The sequence below is a fragment of the Neofelis nebulosa genome, chromosome 1 (assembly GCF_028018385.1).
Source record: "Neofelis nebulosa isolate mNeoNeb1 chromosome 1, mNeoNeb1.pri, whole genome shotgun sequence".
NCBI lineage: Eukaryota > Metazoa > Chordata > Mammalia > Carnivora > Felidae > Neofelis > Neofelis nebulosa.
Genome location: NC_080782.1, coordinates 59,569,946 through 59,591,019, shown reverse-complemented (window position 1 = coordinate 59,591,019; position 21,074 = coordinate 59,569,946). Strand labels below are relative to the sequence as shown.

Genomic DNA, 21,074 nt, shown 5'->3' with positions numbered 1-21,074 from the left:
ATGGACACTCTAGCTTTAAGCTTATGGTGAAAATACTTGTTCAACACAGATCTGTTGCATGCCTCTGCATGCCAGGCACCATTGCAGGTACTGGGGCTGCAGAAATGCACAGAAAGCTCAAACTGCCTCACCTTGTGGAGCCTCCAGTCCAGTGGGCAGGCGTCTGAGATGAGGGTTGACCCTGAACACACACACACACACACACACACACACACACACACACACACACAAAGGAAGCTCTGGGTGTGTCAGCCCCTCCTGGGTCCTCCTCATTGCCCTCCTGCCTTCCTCCCTGCATCCCACCCACCCAGGGACCTGAATGTTGGGTCCCAGCTAACCAGAGCAGCACCTGTGCCCCAGACATCCAGAGGGTCCATCAGACCACCTGCTCCACATCCATTCCTTTAAGCTGCACTTGTGCTGGGCGATGGGAGTGGACAGGCTAGTCAGACAACCCCAGCCCTGCAGCGGGGTGTGCCCTCTGGGCAGCAACTTCTGAAACCAGTGTCTCTCGGCCTTGGCAACACATTAGAATCACCTGGAGAATGCCTAAAATTGTCTTTGCCTGCCCCCTCCCCCACCTTGAGAGTCATATGTAGTTGGTTTGGGGTGAAGCCTAGACAATGATTTTTTTTAAAAATTCCCCAGATGACTCTTAACACAGCACCTAGTTCATAGTAAACACCGAATGAAACGGTAATTGTTAGCATTTTGTTTATGATTGAGATTATACAGAGAGACGGAGGCCTTGAGAGGGGCAAGGATTTGAGTGGGATTACATTGTATGCCGGTAGGAGAGGCTAGAGTAGAGCTTGAGGTTCCTGACACACACATACACACACACACACACACACACACTAAAATAGTGTGTGTGTTATAGTTATCTTATAAGTGTATACATAAACAAAGTGGCTCACAGTGGGTGCTCATTAAATAGTTATTGAATTGAATTGCACCATCAGCATTTGCTGGAGTAGAAGTATATGCCCTCCTAGCAATTTCCAGACCAGACAAAGGAAAAAATAGGGACATGAACTCAGATCTGGGGTCCACTCAGAAGATGCCTCCCGGAAGAGGTCTCTGTGAGGGGGGGTTGGGGAGGCTAGTCCTCAGGGGAGCCCTAACCCACATGCCTCTCCAGGTGGCCACTGACAAGGACAACGGCATCCTTCTGTACAAGGGAGACAATGACCCCCTCGCGCTGGAGCTGTACCAGGGCCACGTGAGGCTCGTCTATGACAGTCTGAGCTCCCCACCAACCACAGTGTACAGGTAAGGACCACAGCCCCTCCCGCCAATGCTCACAGGTGCTGTGTCTTCCCTCCTGCTTTGTGCCCTGAGAGAAGATGCCAGGGCCACTCTGATGCCTCTTCTCCCTGCTGCCCTCCAAGCACACACACTCAGAGTGGCTGGTGGGAGGGAGAGGGGCGGTGCTGGAGGAAGAGGCAGGAGATGAAGGCTGACCCCGCAGGGAGATGACACCTCATTACCATAAGATAAATGGCCAGCTGGCTACCGTGCAGAGCTGTGTGTGCCAATGGGGATGAGGCTGCTTAATGAGGTGCCCTTTTCAAAATGTCATCCTCATCTTTTATTAGTTTAAGAAAGAAAACAGGGGGAGATTAGCATGCAACTCAAGGGGAAGAAATTCCAGAGCACCGAGGGAGCAGGACTATTCCTTAAGTGACTTTCAAACTGTTCTGAAGGATGGTTTTTCCTAAACTTCAGTCTTTCCAACAATCGCCCTGATTTTTACAAAAAGCTTGTAAAAATATGGTATGTCAGCTATACTGTTACTTAGCAGGTTACCTTACATGGCCTTTAAATGTGCTCACTCTCTACCCTGAGCTTCATCTCAAGGAATATCGTCTGTGAAATCACAGATATGCTAGCTCAGTGTTAGATTTGTTTCTACTTCTCAGCGGAATAAGTACTAAACACAAAAAATCATTTTAGTCATAAATATTTTGTCATAATTATAAAAATAACCATTGAGATGAGAAATGTTTGTGTTACACCTAAAAATCACATAAAACTGCCCGAGGCAGGAGAACCATTCCTTGGGGGGAGAGCACCGTGTGTGAGAAGGGCCCGCATCCTGAGGCCAGCCTTTCCCCTCTGCAAGCAGGAGCACATTGGTTAGGATTGGGGAAGAGCAGCAGTTTTCAGACTAAATCATTTATTCAATCAAAACTCTTCTATTGAACTCAAGAATATTAAATACACAGAAGCAAAACTGTCCTGCAGGGGCTGGAGAGAGCCAAGCTTCTTCCTTCACACTTCCTCTCATGAAAACCCCCAAAACAGCACCTACAAACCCAGTCGAGAACCATTGGTTTAAACCAGTGGTTCTCAAAGTGTGGTGCCAGGGCTGCAGCAGCAACGCACCCAGGAACTTGTGAGATGGGCACATTTTCAGACCCCACCCCACACCTACTGACAGAAGCACTGGGGTAGGGCCCAGCCATCTGTTTCAGGGAGCTTCCAGGTGATTCTTTGCACAAGCCTGAGAAGTGTCAGCTCACGCAGGAAACCTTCCTGGAGAAGGAACCATTTATGCTGGGTCTTGATGAGAGGGAGAATTTATATGAGCAGAACAGGTGGGCAAGCAGGCTGAGGGGACATCACTGGCAAGCCTAGGGGACAACACAGGGGGTTTGACCAGAGCAGAGGTTCACAGCAGGGGTGGGTGGAGGGATCACTGACCAGGCTAGGACAGTTGGGTACAATAGATGCCAGGAGAAGGAGCTGTCACCAGTGGCTTCACGAGTTCCCTGGAGTCAGGGCCTCCCAACATCTGTGTTTCTGGAGCCGCTGGTCATGGGCCAAGTGGACAGAGAGCCTGGGTGCAGGGCCTGGGGCAGCCTGTCACACAGCCTGTAGTATCAGACACATCCAGGTTTGAACAAGGTATTCGACCTCTTGCCTCAGTCTCCTTCCCTGTGTACTGTGGATAATAGGACATACTTCTGCAAGAGGAGGGCAGGATGGGGGGGGGGGGCTGTTTGGATATTGAGGGTTGGCAGATGAGAAAGTGCTTGGCAAATTGAACCTTTACATGAGCATGTCAAGGACAGAAGGTGGCAGCCAGGCTTGGGGAGGGGGCTGGGTTCTGTCCAGAGCTCTGTCCAGAGCCCATCCCAGCAGAGCCTAGCCCTTCCCTCACACTGATGTTAGCTGCTGGGGCGGGGGGGGGGGGGGGTTGGTAAAAGCGTGATGTTGTTGGTAAGAATGTTGGAATGCTTTTCTGCTGTCTGAACTAGGTTGTGAAATAGGAACCCAGAGAACTACTTTCCCCTGTAGAACTACTCTCTCTCCTTGTCAGGGGGTCAGTCGGCTGAGGGTTAATAGGGGGCCCTGGGGAGACCCCAGGCTCTTCCTTTTATCCACAGGAGGAACCCAGTGAAGTATGCCCATGCCCACAGGTGAAGCCTAGTGACAGACTCTTAGTGCCCTTCAGCTCACAATCCCGAAGGGCCCAAGTCTCCAGAAATCCCATTATTTAAAATGGGTTTGCTTCCAGTCTTCTGTGTGGCAGCACTGGCTTTGCCCCAGTTGTGCACTCTTTCACTCAGCAAACTTCTCCCAGGCACCTTGCATGGACCAGGTCCTGGACTAAGTGTGGGGGACCCAGAGTTAAGCAAAACACAGTCCAGGGAAGAAGGCAGGTGTGTAAGCAAGCGATAGGCACATGGGCAGAATAAAATAGGTCTTGCAGAAGATACGGGTGCATGCTATGGGAGCAGACATTTCTGCTTGGAGGACTAGGGAAGGCTCCCTGGAGGAAGTGGTAATGTTGAGCTGAGGCTTCAGTGGTGGCTGACAAGCATTTCCACAGGTTGCCTTTCCAGAAGGCACTGGGCTGGGGGAGGCCCATCAGTATGCACAGAAGCCATACTGTGTGGGACTGGGGTTAATAGAGGGCACAGGATCACTGTGGTGACCCCTGGCCACCTAGGAAGGCCTCCTTAGCCTCAGGGCCAGGGTGCCAAACCAAAGGGGAGTTGGCAGCTTGCAAAATTCTGCCCACTGAGGCCCCATGGACAGCCCCAGAGTGAGAATGAACCACCGGTGCCCCCCAGCAGGGAACCACAGGTCTGGAGCAGCAGGATTCTGAGCCTCCTCTATGTGGGAGCCTGGTTTGATTCATCTGCCTAACTATAGCCACAGGGGAGTGCTGGCGCTTCAAGGTCTGACCCCAGGCTCCAGGGCAAATACACAGAAAAGCCTGTCTTTGCCCCTGCCTGCCTGCCCCAGAATGGGAACAGGCTGCACTGTTCTGTAGTTCTGAGACTTGTCAGAGGAACTTCAGGCACTATTTCCTACCAGAGAGGCCAAGGGGCCAAGTAAGGGAACCAACCTGGGGAAAGCGGACTGAGGTCTCCGTGGGAGTGTGAAGAGTGTGGTAGCCTGGGGAGCACAGGCCTTGTCCGAAGGGACAGCTGACCTCTGCCCCAGCAGATGCTGCCCCGTGGGAATGCAGATCATCAAGGAGCACTAGAAACTCGGGGTTTCTATGTGAAATAGCTCAGTGTTCAAAGGTTGGCCAAACACCACAAGAGAGCTCTCTTTGGACCATCACACATGCTCCCTGAGTCTTATTTACCATAGTCCCATCCATTGCCAAGGTCTTTGTCTCACTTGCTCCTCACCACAAGCCCTAGGGTAAGCGTCATCACTCCTGTTCTAGGGATGAGAAACGTGATGCTCAGGTGAAGTTTTTGGCCCTAAAGCACACAAACCAGTAAATGGCGGAGCTGAGATTCAAACCCAGGTCAGGCTCCCACCAGAACCCATGTTCCCACTGTGCTAGGGCATGAAGGCCAGAGCAAGAGAGAGTTGGGGCCATGGTGGTCCAGGAGTTGGGGAGTTGCTGCCCTGCAGTCTTTGAAGTCTCTGACTTTGAAGTCTCTGACTTCCGCTTAACTGAAATCCCAGGGACTATTTGATACTGCGAGGCTCTATTGCCACCTAGTGGCCACAACTCAGCACCCAGGTGAGCAGGCCCAACAGCACCTGGAGTAATGGCCCACTAACCGTTCACTCCCCAGGGAAGTACAGTCCCTGGTTTAGGAGCTTGCGTTTCAGTCTGCCTCCACCACTTCCACTTTAAGTCTTTGAGCTGGACACCTTAAGTCTCCAAGCCTTAGGCCTCTTATCTCTAAAATGGCAAAAAAAAAAAAAATGTATGTCTCGTTTAAGGGCTTGTTAGGGTTAAATGAGAGCATGCAGGTCAAGTGCTTAGCACAGAGTAGCACAGTGCATAGTCCTGTAGCACCCAACATACTCCCACTGTTGATATTAAAAGCAGAATAGAACTCCACATGTCCTCATGCCGGTCCCACACAGAAGCCACCCAGCTAGCTCTGACACCTCCAGTGCTCTCTACCTCCCACTGGATGCTGGTTCATGTGGCCCAGTGCATACTGGGAAAGACTCTCAGAGCCCCACTGAGTCTTCCCTGTAATCCCCAAATCTCTCTCCAGGAGACGAATTAGGAGGCTTGGAACCACAGTGGGATCATTTCTTTTAGAGTTAACAGCAAGTGGTTTGGGTTGGAGTTTTTTTGTTTTGTTTTTTTACCCCAATCTTTTTTCTTGTAGCAGCAGAGTCATTTTTCTCGTTATATACTTCAAAGGCCAAGATTTAAAAGGTGGGGGGAGGTGGGGAAGTAGGTAGAAATGGACCATCCTGATTTGTTAGATGGCGGTGAGAAATCACAGCCTGCAGTCCCCTCCAGGGACCTACAGTGTGAAAACCATTGGCTTTAGCATCATTTCCAGGAGACCCTAATAAAGATGTGCCAGGAAGGCAACCTGTCAACCCATGAGCACCTACTGGCATAGGTTATGGGAGGTTTAGATTTGGAATCCATACTGACTTTGAACCTCAGTTCCACCACTTTTAGCAATGTGGCCTTGGTCAAGTTACTTAGGTTCCCTCTCTGTAAAATGTGGCTCTCATGAGTGCCTTCCTCAGAGATGGTTATGAGCCAGTGGAAGCAGACAGAAACCCAAAGCCCTGGGCAGCTGGAAGGTTGAGAATCAGTAGAAGAGTTCCTCCAGGTCCAGTAACCTGCTCCCCAACTTCGTCCCTCCTGCCACACCCAGCTCCTCCAAGCCCAGGATCAGGGTGGAAGAAATCATCATTCCACCTTTGAGTGCTTGCCAGGTGTCAGGGGCCCTGTGTTGTCAATCAGAACTCAGGTCAACATCATCACCAACCCCATAGCATGTAAGTGGGCTTGCCAAGAGTCCCTCAGCTGGAGGACCCAGTGTGATACCAGATCTCTCCAACTCCTGAGCACGAACTAGCTGAAGGGTATAGCTGGAGGAAGGGACCTGCCTTATGGGAATCAAGAGAGGCTCTCCACACAGCCAAGTGGCTAGGGCACTGAGGAGCCTAGCACTTAACTGGGGGCAGGAAGGGTGGTCTCACAGTCCTCTCTGCTCCTGCGGCTCCTGCCAAACCACTGTCTCCAGGCTGGGACCCTCCATGGAGGAGCACCAGGGCCTGGACCAGCGCATGGAGTGCAGGAAGGAAAAAAGGAACAGACTTGGAGCAAGTGGCCAGGAAGGGGTTAGTGGTATGTGTTTGCTCACTGTGTCTGTGGGTGTTTATAATGGGATAGCGGCTGCCTCAGACTCCCTGAATTTTAATATTGGAAGGGAATGCCAAGACCACCCACCCAGAGCTGCAGCCTCTCTACAACTCCTCTCTAACAGGTGGCTGCTCAGCATTAGTTACACACTTCAGGGGAGGGGGAGCTCTTTCAGGACAGCATCAATTTACCAAATGGTTTAGGGATACAGCTGCATGTTCTTGCATGTATGTTTAAAAAACTGTGTTAGGGCTCAAGGTCAGAGTTTGTGGTCTCTGCACACCAGCCCTCATTCCCCCACTGACACCATCATCAACTCATCTGCAGGAACACAGGTCTCTGCCTTATCCTCAGCTCACTACTTAGAGTAGCTGGAAGCTACTGAAATAGAACAGCTCCATCTTCTATGGCTTTTTGGCTCCCCATCACAAATGAGATCCTCCAATGGACTCTTAGCTATCACTCCACCCCCCACTGCCCTATTTCTTGACCTGACCTGACACTACTATGTTGGTGGTTTGATTTAAAGGAAAGGCTAAGGAAATGTGGGCTCGTGATGGTACATGTCTGTACTGTTTGCCACTGGTCTCGGTGGGCGAGTAGGTGGATGGATGAGAGACAAGTGATTGGAAGGATAGATGATGGTTGGATGATAGGTAGATGGGAGAGTAAGAAAGTTCATGATGGGTTTGGGAAGGTCTTGGGCTCCTGCATGCCCCCTTCTACCAGCACTTTCTCCCAGAGATCAGCACAAGAGCAGGAGTCAGGAGGTTTACAGGCAATGGTCGGTTCTTATCGTCATTAATACTCTGACACTAGTGATAATGGGTCACATTTTCTCAATAATTTACAGTGTAAATTACAAAGTCTTGAAAGGACTTTCAAGTACCTCCTCTGATTCGATCATTGCAGTAATTCTGTCAGGTTGTTCTCCCCCTTTTACAGATGAGAAGACCAGAAACCCAGAGGGGTTCTGTTTCTGAGTGGCCACACTCGCTGAGTGGCCACACCCACTGAAAAAGGGGCTAGGACAGACTCCATGCTTTCTCCACCCCACCCCAATTTATCCTCTCTTCTCCCAAGCATTTCTCTCACCTCTTGGCTGAGATTTCTAACTCCAGGTCAGTCGTTGAAGCTGTCCCTGCCTCCCAGGTAATCGGTGCCACCTCTGGCATAGGATCCTCTTGTTGGATCCAACTTACTGGGGATTTGCCATGGAGAACTCAAGGGGAGAGGGAGCCTCCATATTCACCACCCACATTTGAATGGTTAAGACAGAGTTCAGCGTCCTTCTCAGAGAGCCATTTTCAGGGAAGGAGTACCATATCCCCCAATACCTATCACCTGCGCTCACTTCTCTCTCCCAGGCCCAGCCGAGGATCAAGTAGTAGAAAGAGCAGAACTTTATGGAGTCAAATGTTTTGCCTATGAATTCTGTCTCTGGAACATACTAGCTGGATGACCTCAGACAAACCCCTTAACCTCTCTGGGCCTCAGTCATCTTAGCTGTGAAATGGGATATCTGACACCACTTCATAGAATGATGGTGAGGCTCAAATAATAGCAGAGAACCATTTAGCCCTGTGCCTAGCTCTTGTGTCTCATAAGCCCTTGGTGACTGCCTGCTGGTACTGAGGGAGGCGATGGGAAACGGGCATGCATGTGGGCTTTATGCTAGATGCACCTCAGTGTACATCCCTAGCCTATGGCTTATTAGTTGTGGGGACTTAGGAACATTATTTAACCTCCCTGAATTTCTGTTTCCTCGTTTCTATAATTCTGTAAACACATGAAGCAGTGTTGTGTGGTAATATTAATCCAAATATGGCGTGCATACTTCTGATGGTGCATGAGACGAATTTAGGTGGGACAAAGACACTGGTGACATTTTAACTGAGAGATCACTCTTTTCATATGTACTAGGAAAAATATATACATCATACTGAAATAGTCTTTTCGTGGACAGTATTCCTTCCAAGAACATTGGCCTTATTATATCCTTACTGGTGTTTAAGGGAGAAATGGAGCAACTGAAGAAAAATTTAATGAAATAATGGTTCCAGTGGCATGCAGTAGAGCAAAAATTGAGAAGGTGGTTGGAGGATGGAGTTTGCTTACCTCTGTAAAACACTGGAAAGGAATGCAAACCAATAATGATAACCATGAACCACTTGTGCTTCATGGTTGGCCAAGTTCAAATGCTGGCCATGTTCACAGCCCAGGGCCTGGCTACAGAAAGCATAAAGCAAACCCTCTGATTCTCACCCCTTTTCTCTTGCCCAGTGTGGAGACAGTGAATGACGGACAGTTTCACAGTGTGGAGCTGGTGATGCTAAATCAGACCCTGAACTTGGTGGTGGATAAAGGAGCCCCGAAGAGCCTGGGAAAGCTCCAGAAGCAGCCGGCAGTAGGCATCAACAGCCCCCTCTACCTCGGAGGTAAGGCTTTTCTCCCCTCCCATCCCCACCACCTACACCCCCCACCTATGCTCAGGTACCCACACCCAGGCCCACTGGCTGGGGTTCCCCTGCTCTCAGCATCCACTGCCAAAACAAATGACATAAGGCTTCTTGGAGGAAGTGGCAAGTAAGCCATATCATGGGGAGGAGGAGAGGAGAGAAGACAGGGCTCCTTCTGGGAAGCACAAGTGGTTCAGGAATGATGGTGGGAAGAGGCAAAGATGGAATGGGGAGGGAGGAAATAGAGACAGAGTCCAAGCCCCATGATCTGCAGGGGTCATGTTCCCTCTGTTCTGCCACCATGTCAGACACTGGGAGGCTCAGGTGATGCATGTAGAACATGTTTGAGATTAAAGTCATATAAAGGCCAAAAAGAAGTAGCCACCTGTCTGGCAGAGCCTAGACCTGAAGTGCAGCCCAGGACCTGTAGATGTCAAAGGGTTATGTGCAAAAAAAAAAAAAAAAGTCACCAGAGCAGCTTGTTCAGCACAGAGATTCCCAAGACATCCCTGCCAAGGAGCCCAGGAATCTGTATTAACAGCCAGTCCAGGTGCCAGGGGTCCAGGGAAAACCTTCAGTCAAGGGCAGTCCCAGAAGGGACACAGTTTGTCCCCCTGTGAAGACCCCCAAAGTTCCACAGATCAAGGCTGCTTGCCCAAACCCCTTCTCTCTCAAACTCTAGCTCTCCAGCCTGGTGCTGTGCAGGGCTAGGACAAGGGATGGGGACAGGAGGACCTGGTGGGAACAGTAGAGGAATGGGAGGCACCATCCCTTCCCTGCCTAGAGGGTGGGCTTCCTCCATCCAGCTAGTTGTGGCCCTGTGACTAGCCAGCTCATCTTTTTTTCTAGACAAGCCCAAAATAGAGATTTTAGAAATTTTCTATATTTAAAAGGTTGGCAACAAATTCACATTTTTAAGAGTCAAAGTGTAGGAAAAAGGACACAAGTCCTTCTGTGGACAAGGTCCCAGGTTTTGGGTCCATTCCCTCCATCTGAACATCGGAGGCCCAGAGCTGTGAGCACTTAACTGTGAGCATATAGAGACCTCCTCCTTGCTCTGAGGGGAAGTCTGGGCTGGTGGGCAAGGGAGGGTCTTCAGGCGGCTGTGCTGGCGCCCCTCCCCCAGGCATCCCCACCTCTACGGGCCTCTCAGCCCTGCGCCAGGGCACGGACCGGCCGCTGGGCGGCTTCCATGGCTGCATCCACGAGGTGCGCATCAACAACGAGTTGCAAGACTTCAAGGCCCTCCCACCGCAGTCCCTGGGGGTCTCACCAGGCTGCAAGTCCTGCACTGTGTGCAAGCACGGCCTGTGTCGCTCCGTGGAGAAGGACAGCGTGGTGTGCGAGTGCCACTCGGGCTGGACCGGCCCGCTGTGCGACCAGGAGGCCCGCGACCCCTGCCTGGGCCACAGGTCAGTGTCCTGAGAGCCTAGACTCCCTGCCTGGATTCAGTCCCTCCCCCCACCCCTTCCCCACCCAAGAAGCGGCACCAATAAAAGCTGGAGGAATTGTGGTCAGACTGTCCACAGGTCCTGCTTAAGAGGTCAGGAGCTTACACAGCCAAACAGCAGGTCCCACTTAGAGACCTTGGTGTGTGAGGACCTTGCTGAGAACACCAGTCTCTGGCAAGTGACCCTTTAGAACCTGTCCAGAGCCACAGCACATACCTACATGACTCTGGGCAGATGCAGCCCCATGAGCATTTGGCTTGGCAAGTGGAATGAGGGTGAATTTCAGCCTCAACTTCTCCATCTAGGAGATGTGGATAAGACTGTCTTCTACATAGAAGCAGCAGAAGAGAGGTGATTGTAGAAAATAAGAATGATGCCAGGTATACAGCACTTAGTCCCATGCCTGGCACCGTTGATGATGGTGTTGGTAATAGTTCCATTGCTATCAGTTAAGATAGGGCAATTAAAATGTTCTGAGCTGTGACCTGCCGCTTGGATATGTGAGTTCTAATGCCTAGAGAACAGCAAGCCAGCCTCATGGTCACAGCTGGCAGTGGAGTTTGGGTGATGTGAGCCTCCAGCTGTGGCAGAGTAAGACAAGACTGCTGCTCAGCCGCTGGGCTAGCAGAGGACAGACCATGGGATGGAGAAGACCTAAGGTTCCACAGCTCTGGGCCTGCTGGTCAGAGCCTGGTCCCTGGCTGGGCTGGACAGAGAAAGCCTCCAGCAGCACTGTCTCTGCCCCTTCTCATTCTCTCCTCTGCCAACAGTTGCAGCCATGGGAAATGTGTGGCAACCGGGACCTCGTATGTGTGCAAGTGTGCAGAGGGCTACGGGGGTCCCACGTGTGACCACAAGAACGACTCCACCAACGCCTGCTTGGCCTTCAAGTGTCACCAGGGGCAGTGCCACATCTCAGATCGAGGGGAGCCCTACTGTCTGTGCCAGTCTGGCTTTAGTGGGGAGCACTGCGAGCAAGGTGGGTCTACTGTGTGCCCAGGAGGGGGAACCAGAGAAGGGTGGAGGGGTCAGAACTGGACCCCAGAGCCAGACTGAAGTTTGAATTCTGGCTGTGCCACCTGGAGGCTGCATGACCTTTGTCAGCTGCTTTCTAGAAAAGCCTCTGTTCTTTCATTTTGAAAATGGGGGCAATACCCTACCTTGCTGCAGCAGTTGTCTATTGCTCTGTAACAAATTAGCCCCCAACACAGCAGTTCAAACCCTCCTTACTCTCTTCCCCTCCCCCAGCCCCTGTAGTGCATTTAAAAAAATTTTTTAATGTTTAAGAGGGAGAAACAGAATGCAGGTGGGGGAGGGGCAGAGAGAGAGGGACACACAGAATCCAAAGCAGGCCCCAAGCCCTGAGCTTTCAGCACAGAGCCTGAGGTAGGCTCAAACCCACAAATCATGAGATGATGACCTGAGCCAAAGTTGGATGGTTAAACAACTGAGCCACCCATGCACCCCTGTAGTGTGCTAATATTGAAGTAAACAGGAAAATTAAGACTAGATTGTATTAGAATTCAAATCCACCTCCCCACAGGGGGTTATTTTCCTGCGTGGAAACTGAAGTCTTCCTCCCTGCCACTGGATTCCTAGGCAGACCACCTTGTCTCTAAGGGACGCTCACATTTATATCTAGTTGAAATACTATTCAACCAAAACTGATGTTTTTATAATTTTTATTAAATATTTTGAAACATGATTTACAGAAAAATTGCCAGAATATGAAGAGCTCCCACCTTCCCTTCACCAGATTGCCCAATTAACATGTTGCCACATCTGGTCTCTCGCCAACACATTCATACACTCGTACACTCATTATCTTGTAACAATCTCATAATTTAGAAGAATTATATCAAGCTTAACAAAATTCATTAAAATGCATAAAGCCCTTTCTCACTCACAGTCTCCTCTGAGGCTCATAAGCTGTGAGGCATAGGAAGGACAGGGAAATGTATCACCATTTCCAGACAAGGAAACAGGCTCAGGGATAGTGAGGGTCTGGCTGATGGCCAAAGCCAAACTCTAAGCTCAGTACGGTCTTCCTCAGTGCCTTGCTGCAGCCCTCCTCCCAATGTCGTAGGGACAGTGCAGTCAGAAGATGAAAATCCAAGCAGATCTCACCTCCAGCAGCACTTTCCAGAGCCACATCCCTGGGCTGCAGCAGGCTGTTTGCCACATACTGTTCCTATAGAGCATCCACCTCTGTTTATCATTACTTATTCTGTCATCGCTGAAGTGAACAGACCTAGATGCTGCACCAGTGGGGACTGGGGCAAACCAGACACTTCCTGGTTTTCTGTGAAGCCAGAAATCCCAATATTTAATCTCTTGGGGTTTTTAATGGTGACATTTAGCTCAGTTTTTAAGTCTAGGTGGCACATCAAAACTGAGGCACAGGAGTTAGCCCACCATCTACTACTTTGCCACATCGAGTTTGGTCTTGGAGTTCCTTGAAGGAAAGGATGGGACTTGTTTTTGTCACCATTAGATCCTCAGAGCTTAGTCATAAATCCGGTAGAGAGCCTGGCCCAGGAAAGGCCTTCATAGTTGTGGAATCATTGGGCAGTTAACAGGTGGGAGACAGAGGGATGAGTGAAGACATTCAAATGGTCTTTACACCTCAAACAGCCTACCCAGGAACTGGCCCTGGCCTGTCGTCCATGCCACCAATGCCCTGACCTTACCTTTTCTACCCTCTGCAGCGAGCCTGTGCCTGGGGGAGGTAGTCCGAGAGGTGATCCGCCGCCAGAAAGGCTATGCGTCTTGCGCCACAGCCTCCAAAGTGCCCGTGATGGAGTGTCGTGGGGGCTGTGGGCTACAGTGCTGCCGGCCCACCCGCAGCAAGCGGCGGAAATACGTCTTCCAGTGCACAGACGGCTCCTCGTTTGTGGAAGAGGTGGAGAGACACTTGGAGTGTGGCTGCCGCGCATGTTCCTAAGGCCCTCTGCTCCCCCACCTCTCAGACTTCAGCTTCGTGGGGTTGCAACAGCCACGTGGGACCCCCTCGAGACTCGAGGTGAAGAAGTGGACGCTGGAGAGGAAGAAGAAGAGAATATTAAGTATATTGTAAAATAAACAAAAAATAGAACTTATTTTTATTATGGAAAGTGACTATTTTCATCTTTTATTATATAAATATATCACACCGTCTGAGTATATGTACCATATAGTGAGTTATTTTTACCAAGTCTTGTGTTGGGTATTTGTCGTGTTTTTATAAACCGCTGTTAAAAATTTTAAGAAAAAAAAGACTAATAAAAATGTTTTAAAACAAAAGGATAAGAATAAAGAAGTGATAGCCTGTCCGAGGAAGAAGGAAGTTTTTAATGTGATGAAACAGTATCATGTCAGCAGAGATACCAAGACCTGCTTACTGAGCTCAGGAAAAGGAATGATAAGAGGAAGAGAAGGAAAAGATTTTTCTTTGTTTCTTCTTATCTTTAATGACTGTTTTCTCTTCCCTAAAAGCACCCAGCTTTTAAGTCCTGGTTGCCGAGGCCCATCCTTCCAGGACAAGCTTTTGCACCCCGGCCACCTCAGACTCACGGTTGCCGCCCCCATCTGCCCCAGGCCACCAGCGGGGTCTGGGCCCTCTTCTCCCTCCAGGCTGGCCCTGGCTTCCACCACAGGGCTATCCGAAACTCTGCCACAGCCTTCATCTGAGCCTGTTTTGCCAAATTTTAAAACACCGCCTCTTTTCCTGACCCTCTCCAGGTGAGTCAAGGGAAAAAGGGATTATGCGGTCTCCTCAGGCCCCAACCACTGGTCCTTCCTTTGGAAAGTTGTGCACTGTCCTCTTCCCTCCAATGTCCCACGAATTTCACATTAGAATGCAGTAGTGGGAGAGCAGGCAGCCAGGAGCCCAGCCTGCCCACAGCCTGGGTACAAGTCCGACTCTGGAAAGTTCTTGGGGGATCTTCCTATGGGAAGCACAAGCCTCTGCCACTGGATCCTCCAGACCACCGTCATATTGATGACAAGTCCTTGCCCATCTGCAACACTTCCCAACACATATCCATACCGCACCTTATTTTATCCATGCAACTCCTGCCCCCATGAGAAGGGTAAAGCCGTTTAGCCCCATTTCACAGACAAGGAAACCAAAGCCTCTCTCAAACTCTGTGTCTTAAGCCACATATCTGATAAGTAGAAGAGCCAGACTCAAAAGTTCTAGATTCCTTCTCCAGAATGGTGTAAACAGGAGAAATTCAGGTAGTTTAAGTTCATGAGACAAGCCCTACCAGGAGAAGAAAGTAGATATTCTCTACTGCTATTTTTCCTGCTCATGTCCATTCCTTGTTCTGTTCCCCCAGTATCCAAAGTTTCTAAACAGAGTTCTAGGAGAGCAAAGGCATACCTCCTGATGGAGACTTGCCCTGGCCTCTCTCCCTACTCAGTCTAGTGCAGAGGGCTCCAGGGCTCAGCTGCCCATCTCTCACTCATCCCTCCTTTCCCCTGGGAGCCTCCCTTGCAGAAGTGTCAGGGAGGAGAGTGTGGGGCTCAAAGGACCTTCCAGCATTGAGTGTCCCCAGAGGAGCCTAGTGGTTCTGTGAGTACCAACAGTGGGCCAAAGGCTCCAAGAATCAGGAGGGAAAAAGAAAAGATGGAAGAGCACAAGGCAAGTGGCAAATAAGGAGGGAAGGAGGAAGAGAGAAGGGGTGGGGAGGGAGGGAAGAGAGGGAGAAATTAAATGGAGGAACTTACTTAAAAATATGCATACTTAGATTATATTCCAGGTACTTAGTGTACCTCATGATGGATTTGTTTCAAATAGTAATAGATTCACTTAGTATTTACTACATTATACATCAGATACCATTCTATATTATATATATTCACACACACATATATAGGTATATGTGTGTATATGTATATAATATTCATTTAATTTTCAAAACAACCCTGCAAAGACATTACTAACCCATTTTCCAGTTGAATAAGTTGAGGCACAGAGAAGTTCAGGAACTTGCACAAGAGCAGGCACCTAGTAAACTGTAGAGCCAGGATTTAGGCCCAGGTAGCCTAACTCCAGAACTTACTCCTCACAGGAAAGAAACATCTGCCTTTAAGAATCCTACAATCCAGGGCAAAAACAATCATGGGACAACTGCTTTATTATAGGAGTTCCCTGATGGCAATATGAACAAGGGAAGTGGATGTCCAGAGTTGGAAGTCTCCAATTCTGGATCTTTAAGGATGAATAGGAGTTTGCCAGGGGGTTGAGAAAGGGAATTAATCGCCCAGGGCATAGCCTGTTAAAAAGCAGTGAAACAGGAAAAGACCCGGTATGTCGGGAACAGTCAGAGGTTGGGGGGGGGGGGGGGCAGGAGGGTGGGATGCTCACTGGGGAATAGGAGTCAGTGGGGAAGATGTAAAGGCAGAGGTTCAGCCACTAAGAGCCACGTGTGGCGAGCTAGAATGCAGGGACCCAGCGGGGTTTTTGAGCAGGGGGAAGGCAAGACATGCTGTGTTTTAGGAAGAGAACTGGGGGCAAAGTCAAGACAGGCTTGGGAGAGACAGGGCTCCACCACCCAGAACGGCTTGGGGGCTCCCAGTTGTTCAGTTTCTTGTGGCTAAACAATGCTGATTTCCAGGTGGGTCCCCAGAGTCTTCGTGGTAGCTCAAAAGTTCTGTCCTGAGATCTGCCCAACACCCCTCCCTATCCCTCATGCTCTGCCAGCCCAACCCACCCAGGCAGGTAAACCCTAGGCTTATTCTACCACCAATACTCCTAGCTGGCCTCTCTCCACATGACATAAAGCCCACTCAGCCTGCCATCTTGAGAGCCCACCCCAGGGTCACTGACTTCTCCGGGAGGACTCACCAGGCTGCAAGCTTTCCCTCTGGCTCCCCCAGTGAACCCAAGTCCTGCCTCTGTCAATCATGCCCCGGGCCCAATCCTGAATTCAGCAGCAGTCAGCCACAAAGGACCAGGTTCTTAGTGTAGCTTGAGGGGATTTTGAGTCTTCCCCTTAGTTTTGGAAACCCTGACTTTATTAAATGCCTAAACAATATCATTAAGAAAATTGTCCCCAAAAGGAGTTTTTCTAACAAATAGAGATTAAAACTCTTATTTCGATGGCCAAATTCTAGAAACAAAGTCCCAGAGGGCAAGAAACATTTAGTGAGGTAATTTGCATGCTTAAAAGTATGGTTCAGTGTTTGTGTGTGGATACGTACACATGTGAAAAGGGGGGTTAGGCTCTGTTTCGCCCTGAGCAGGAATCAGGCAAAGGAGAAGGGAGAATCCCTTTGACTCAACCAAGAGATCCTAAAATGGCTGATGAAATGATGTATTTAAAAGTTATTTGTAAAGTGTAAACTAAAAACCTTTAATGTAAGATGTTATTACCATTGTTGTTGCTGCTATTGACATGCCAACAGGCTCCATGTAGAAGATGGCTTTGCCTTTTCAATTTCAGAAAGGAACCGGAGTCTGACACTTCAGAAAGAGGACAAGGAAGAGGGGGCAAGGAAGGGGAAAGAGATTACCTAAAGCCAGAGAATGAGAGGTAATCCCCCAGAATGACCCTTAGGAAACCAGGAGTGGCCAGGATGGGGCTGGAGCTAACCTTGCCTTCCACCATATACAAAGCTACTTTGAACTGAACCCTAAGGCCAAGCAGCCACCCATTGACTTTGCTGTAAGAAGCCCCTAGCATAAATGGGCTTGCCCCTCAAAATTCACAGGGTCTCAGTATTAAAGCTGAAGGAACCTGAGGGAATCCCTGATGAGTGATAAACCTGAGAATCAGAGAAATGGGAGGTCTAAACCAGAGACCAAGGTCATCGAACAAATTAACACCAGAAACAAGAAGAGACCCTGGTGTCTACCCAGGCCATCATTCTTCTTGCTACTCCACCATGGGCATCCAGGAAGACTGAAATTTGAGAAAGACCCTGTAATACCTTCTAGGTGGCCAGGAAAGTACCCCCCAAACCCTTCCCAGACAGTGCACTCAGATGTCTGGGAAGCTGGGGCATGGCATGGTTTGGTGACACTTACCCATATATTCTAGTCTGGATTAGTGCCAAAGAAAATGCTTGGGGAAAGTTGGTGAAAGATGCCAGCTACCAGAGAAGCAAAGACAGAATTGGGCATTTGGCAAAGCTTATTTCTCTAACCCAACAATAGATTCTAAGAGGAAAAATTTTTAAGATGTTTTTAAAAACAATGCTATAGTGCCACTTCACCGCTATGGGATAAATAATGTACATTTTTTATGCAACAGACTGTCATATTCTGATGTCATTAAAATAAATGGATGAGTCACAGGAGAGCCTTCAGATGCTCTTGTGAATACCAGAAGTTCAGCCCTACTCCCTGGTGTGTGTTTTATTTTTACTGCTGACCTTCACTCCCTGGGGCAAAGATTACTGTAATTCATGGGATTTGGGCAAGTCTGGTGTGGAGTTAGTGAAAACAGTTGGTTTCTTGAAGCATGAAGTGGGGAAAAAGAGATCCAGAGTTCCCAAGAGACATGGAAGAGAAGGCCCAACACATGGCTTAAAGTCTGCAGGGCATGTGATTTGTATGGTCACAGACTGCCAAGGGTCATGGGGAAAGATGCCACTCCAGTGCAGAGAACACTTATTAAGATGTGGAGGAAGATTTGTCCTGGGCACTCCAATGCCTAATGAAATCCCCTCCTTTATTCATTCTTTCTCAAGCATTTTCTGAACATCTATGTGCCCAGTACTGGTCTAGGCACTGAAGACTACACAAAAGATGATCAAGACAAAGTCCTTGTTCTCCTGGAGCTTAACTGAGTGTCAATCAACAAATAAGTAAAGATAATATCAGATAATATTAAAAAGTAGAGATGTACTGGTGGGTACTTTCCACAGTGAAGTCAAGGAAAGCCTCTGTGACAAATTGAGACGGGGGGTGGATGAAGTACCAAGAAATGGAAGGAGGAAGCCTGACCCCGTAGTGCTCACTAGATAATCTGCCCTCACACAGGTGTATCCAAGGGAGGTAGAGAGCTTGAGCATCTTAGTAGGCCAGAGGTGATGACATGAGTGAGACAGCACTATGAGAGGGCTTTCAGGGGTGAGGGTGGAGACAGAACTCACCCTTCAGCCTCCCAGCCCTGGGACAACCTTGGGAGCCAATGGCCTTTCTAAATAAAGAATGTCATGGATCTAGAGGCCACTACCAACTGACTGAGGACCATTTCTGCTTCCCTAGAAGATAGACCTATATCTCCATGAAAAACACAATTAGGAAGCAAGACGCTGGTGGGCAGCAGATGCACCAAATATAGGAAAGGGCCCAGGCCTGTTGTTCCTGGGCCATAGCAAGCAGGGCCATACAGTCTGGAGGCCCTGAGTGTCTACCAAGATGCCCTTGATATTAGCTTCAAAGCTTTCGGCTTGAAAGAATCTGAAATGAAAGCGGGGAGATTTTGTGCTGACACATATTATATCAGGCTGCCTGGGCATCTCTGCCAGAAGAAGCTGCTGGCCAGGAACCTACAGCTTCCACTCTCCAAGCTTAGACAAAACAGCCCCTCCTCCCAGGTTTGGGACCTATAGTTCTACTGATCTGTCATATTTCCCTTTTGTGTCAATTGCAGAGCTTCTCAACTGAGAGAGATATTGCCCCCAAGGAGACATTTGGTAATGTCTAGAGACATTTTATATTGTAGGACTAGGACAGGGGAGCTACTAGCATCTAGTGGGAGGCCACAGGTGCCACTAAACACCCTATGATGCCCAGAATGGCCTCCATAACAAAGAATTATCCTGCCAACATATCAACAGTCTTAAGACTGAGAAACTCTGGCTTGGACTAATCAGCTCCTTCCTGTAACACCTGAATGGAATTGTTTACAAAGTAAGAAAGGGGTAAAAAAAAAAAAAAAAGGGGGGGGGGGTGGGGGGGAAGAAAGGGGCAAAAATGCTAAATAGGTAACAAATAGGCCTCCTCAGGGGAACATGGTCTGTTGGTGAGAATACATAGCAAGCTAGTGTTGTATACTTGTATTTAAAACACAGTTATTGATGTGGGACCAAAACATTCCTGGCAATGAGGTACCACCATCACCCTTCCTTTGCCACTCTGTCCTTACCACTCAGTCACTGCAAATGGGTGAACAGTGGATTATGGATTTATTATGCTTAGGTGACACATAAAATATGGCAGAGCAGGGGACATGCACCTTTGGACCTGCTATAGGCAGAAAAATGAATAGGATTAATAAAAATGTTTTTTCTATTTCTTGGAACTCTATTCCTCAGCTGAGTCCCAGCAGGAAGAACAGCAAAGGTTATCAAATAAAGACATGAGGACCATGGATGTGTCTGTGGAATGTCAAAGGTGAGCAAAGAAAGTGTGGGTCAAAAGGCTTAAGCAGCCCAACTTCAAGATGGGGCAGGGGATGTTGGGCCAACTCCCAGTAAGGATGATAGGATTAACTGGTTGTCAGAGTAACCTTGCTCACTCAGAGTAATCTTATAAATTGCTACAGGGATAGGACAGGCTCTCTGCCCAACCTGAGCTCTGTAAATGGACCCTGTAAATATCCACATTTGCAGGAAGAGAGGAGGAGAGGCAATCCTTGAGAGCAGGGATTGGAGTAAGGTCTAGGTGATAAGAGCAGACCTCTGTCCAACTCCAGCTCATTGGCCCTAGAAAGCTCCACATCTTCTCCCCTATCTTGCTGTTTGATTTTAGCAATATCACTGTGAGATTCAGTTTGTCCTTCTAAAAAAACAAAGATGGCAATACTTGACATAATCAAGGCTCTGTAGATTACAAGTGGCAAAAAGCAATTCAAATTAACTTACGCCACAAAAGGAATATGTAGGCTCAAGTCATTGGAAAATCTAAGATCATTCTCACTGAATCAGACAGAGATGTATGTATCCTGGAGCTCAATACAATCTCATAAGGGCTCCGGTCTCTCATGCATGCTTGGCTTTCTTCTGTATTGGCTTCATTCCCATGAAGGTCTCCCTAGAGAGTTGGCAAAGTGACTCTCAGCCACTGCACAATGAAAGCAGTACAAACTACTAATTTCAAGTCGAGAAGAAAAGGGCTTCTCTTTTCCAATAATCCCAAGAGACACCTCAGCAAAGTCACTGCCACTGACTGGCCTGGATTCAGGTAAATGTCCATCACTGAACCAGACATTATGGGCAAAACAATAAGACTTCTTGATTGGCCAAGCCTGTATCACATGATCATCCCTGGAGCCAAAAACAGGTAGTTGAAGGTGAGGACAGGTGTTTCCCCCAAAGAAAAGAAGTAATAGATGCTAGGTGGGCAAAAATTGCAGATAATAATTACTCACAAGGAATTAGTTAGAAACTATGACAAGTTTCCAGTTCAAGATGGCAACACAGAAGGATCCTGAACTCATCTCTTCCCACAGACATAATAAATCTACAACTACATATGGAACAATTTCCACTGAGAGAAACCCAAAAATTACTTGACCCACTCCTTCACATCAGGTGAACATGAAAAAAACCCATATCCAAACAAGTAGGAGAGGCTGAGACACAATCTTACCATAAATTCTACCCCTTGGCACAGAGACCCACAATCAG

The 21,074-nt window shown here is 48.7% G+C and overlaps 1 protein-coding gene across 2 annotated transcripts in view; it reads left to right on the top strand.

Moving 5' to 3' along the window:
- Positions 1-17,837, top strand: part of SLIT3 (slit guidance ligand 3) — a 599,210-nt gene extending 581,373 nt beyond the window's left edge. For both annotated transcript variants that reach the window (XM_058722970.1, XM_058722980.1), the window contains exons 32-36: positions 1,142-1,272; positions 8,885-9,039; positions 10,187-10,472; positions 11,282-11,490; positions 13,220-17,837. In XM_058722970.1, coding sequence (XP_058578953.1) covers positions 1,142-1,272; positions 8,885-9,039; positions 10,187-10,472; positions 11,282-11,490; positions 13,220-13,455 — 1,017 coding nt within the window. In that variant the 3' untranslated portion in view covers positions 13,456-17,837. The remainder of the gene's footprint in view (positions 1-1,141; positions 1,273-8,884; positions 9,040-10,186; positions 10,473-11,281; positions 11,491-13,219) is intronic.
- Positions 17,838-21,074: the final 3,237 nt, after the last annotated feature.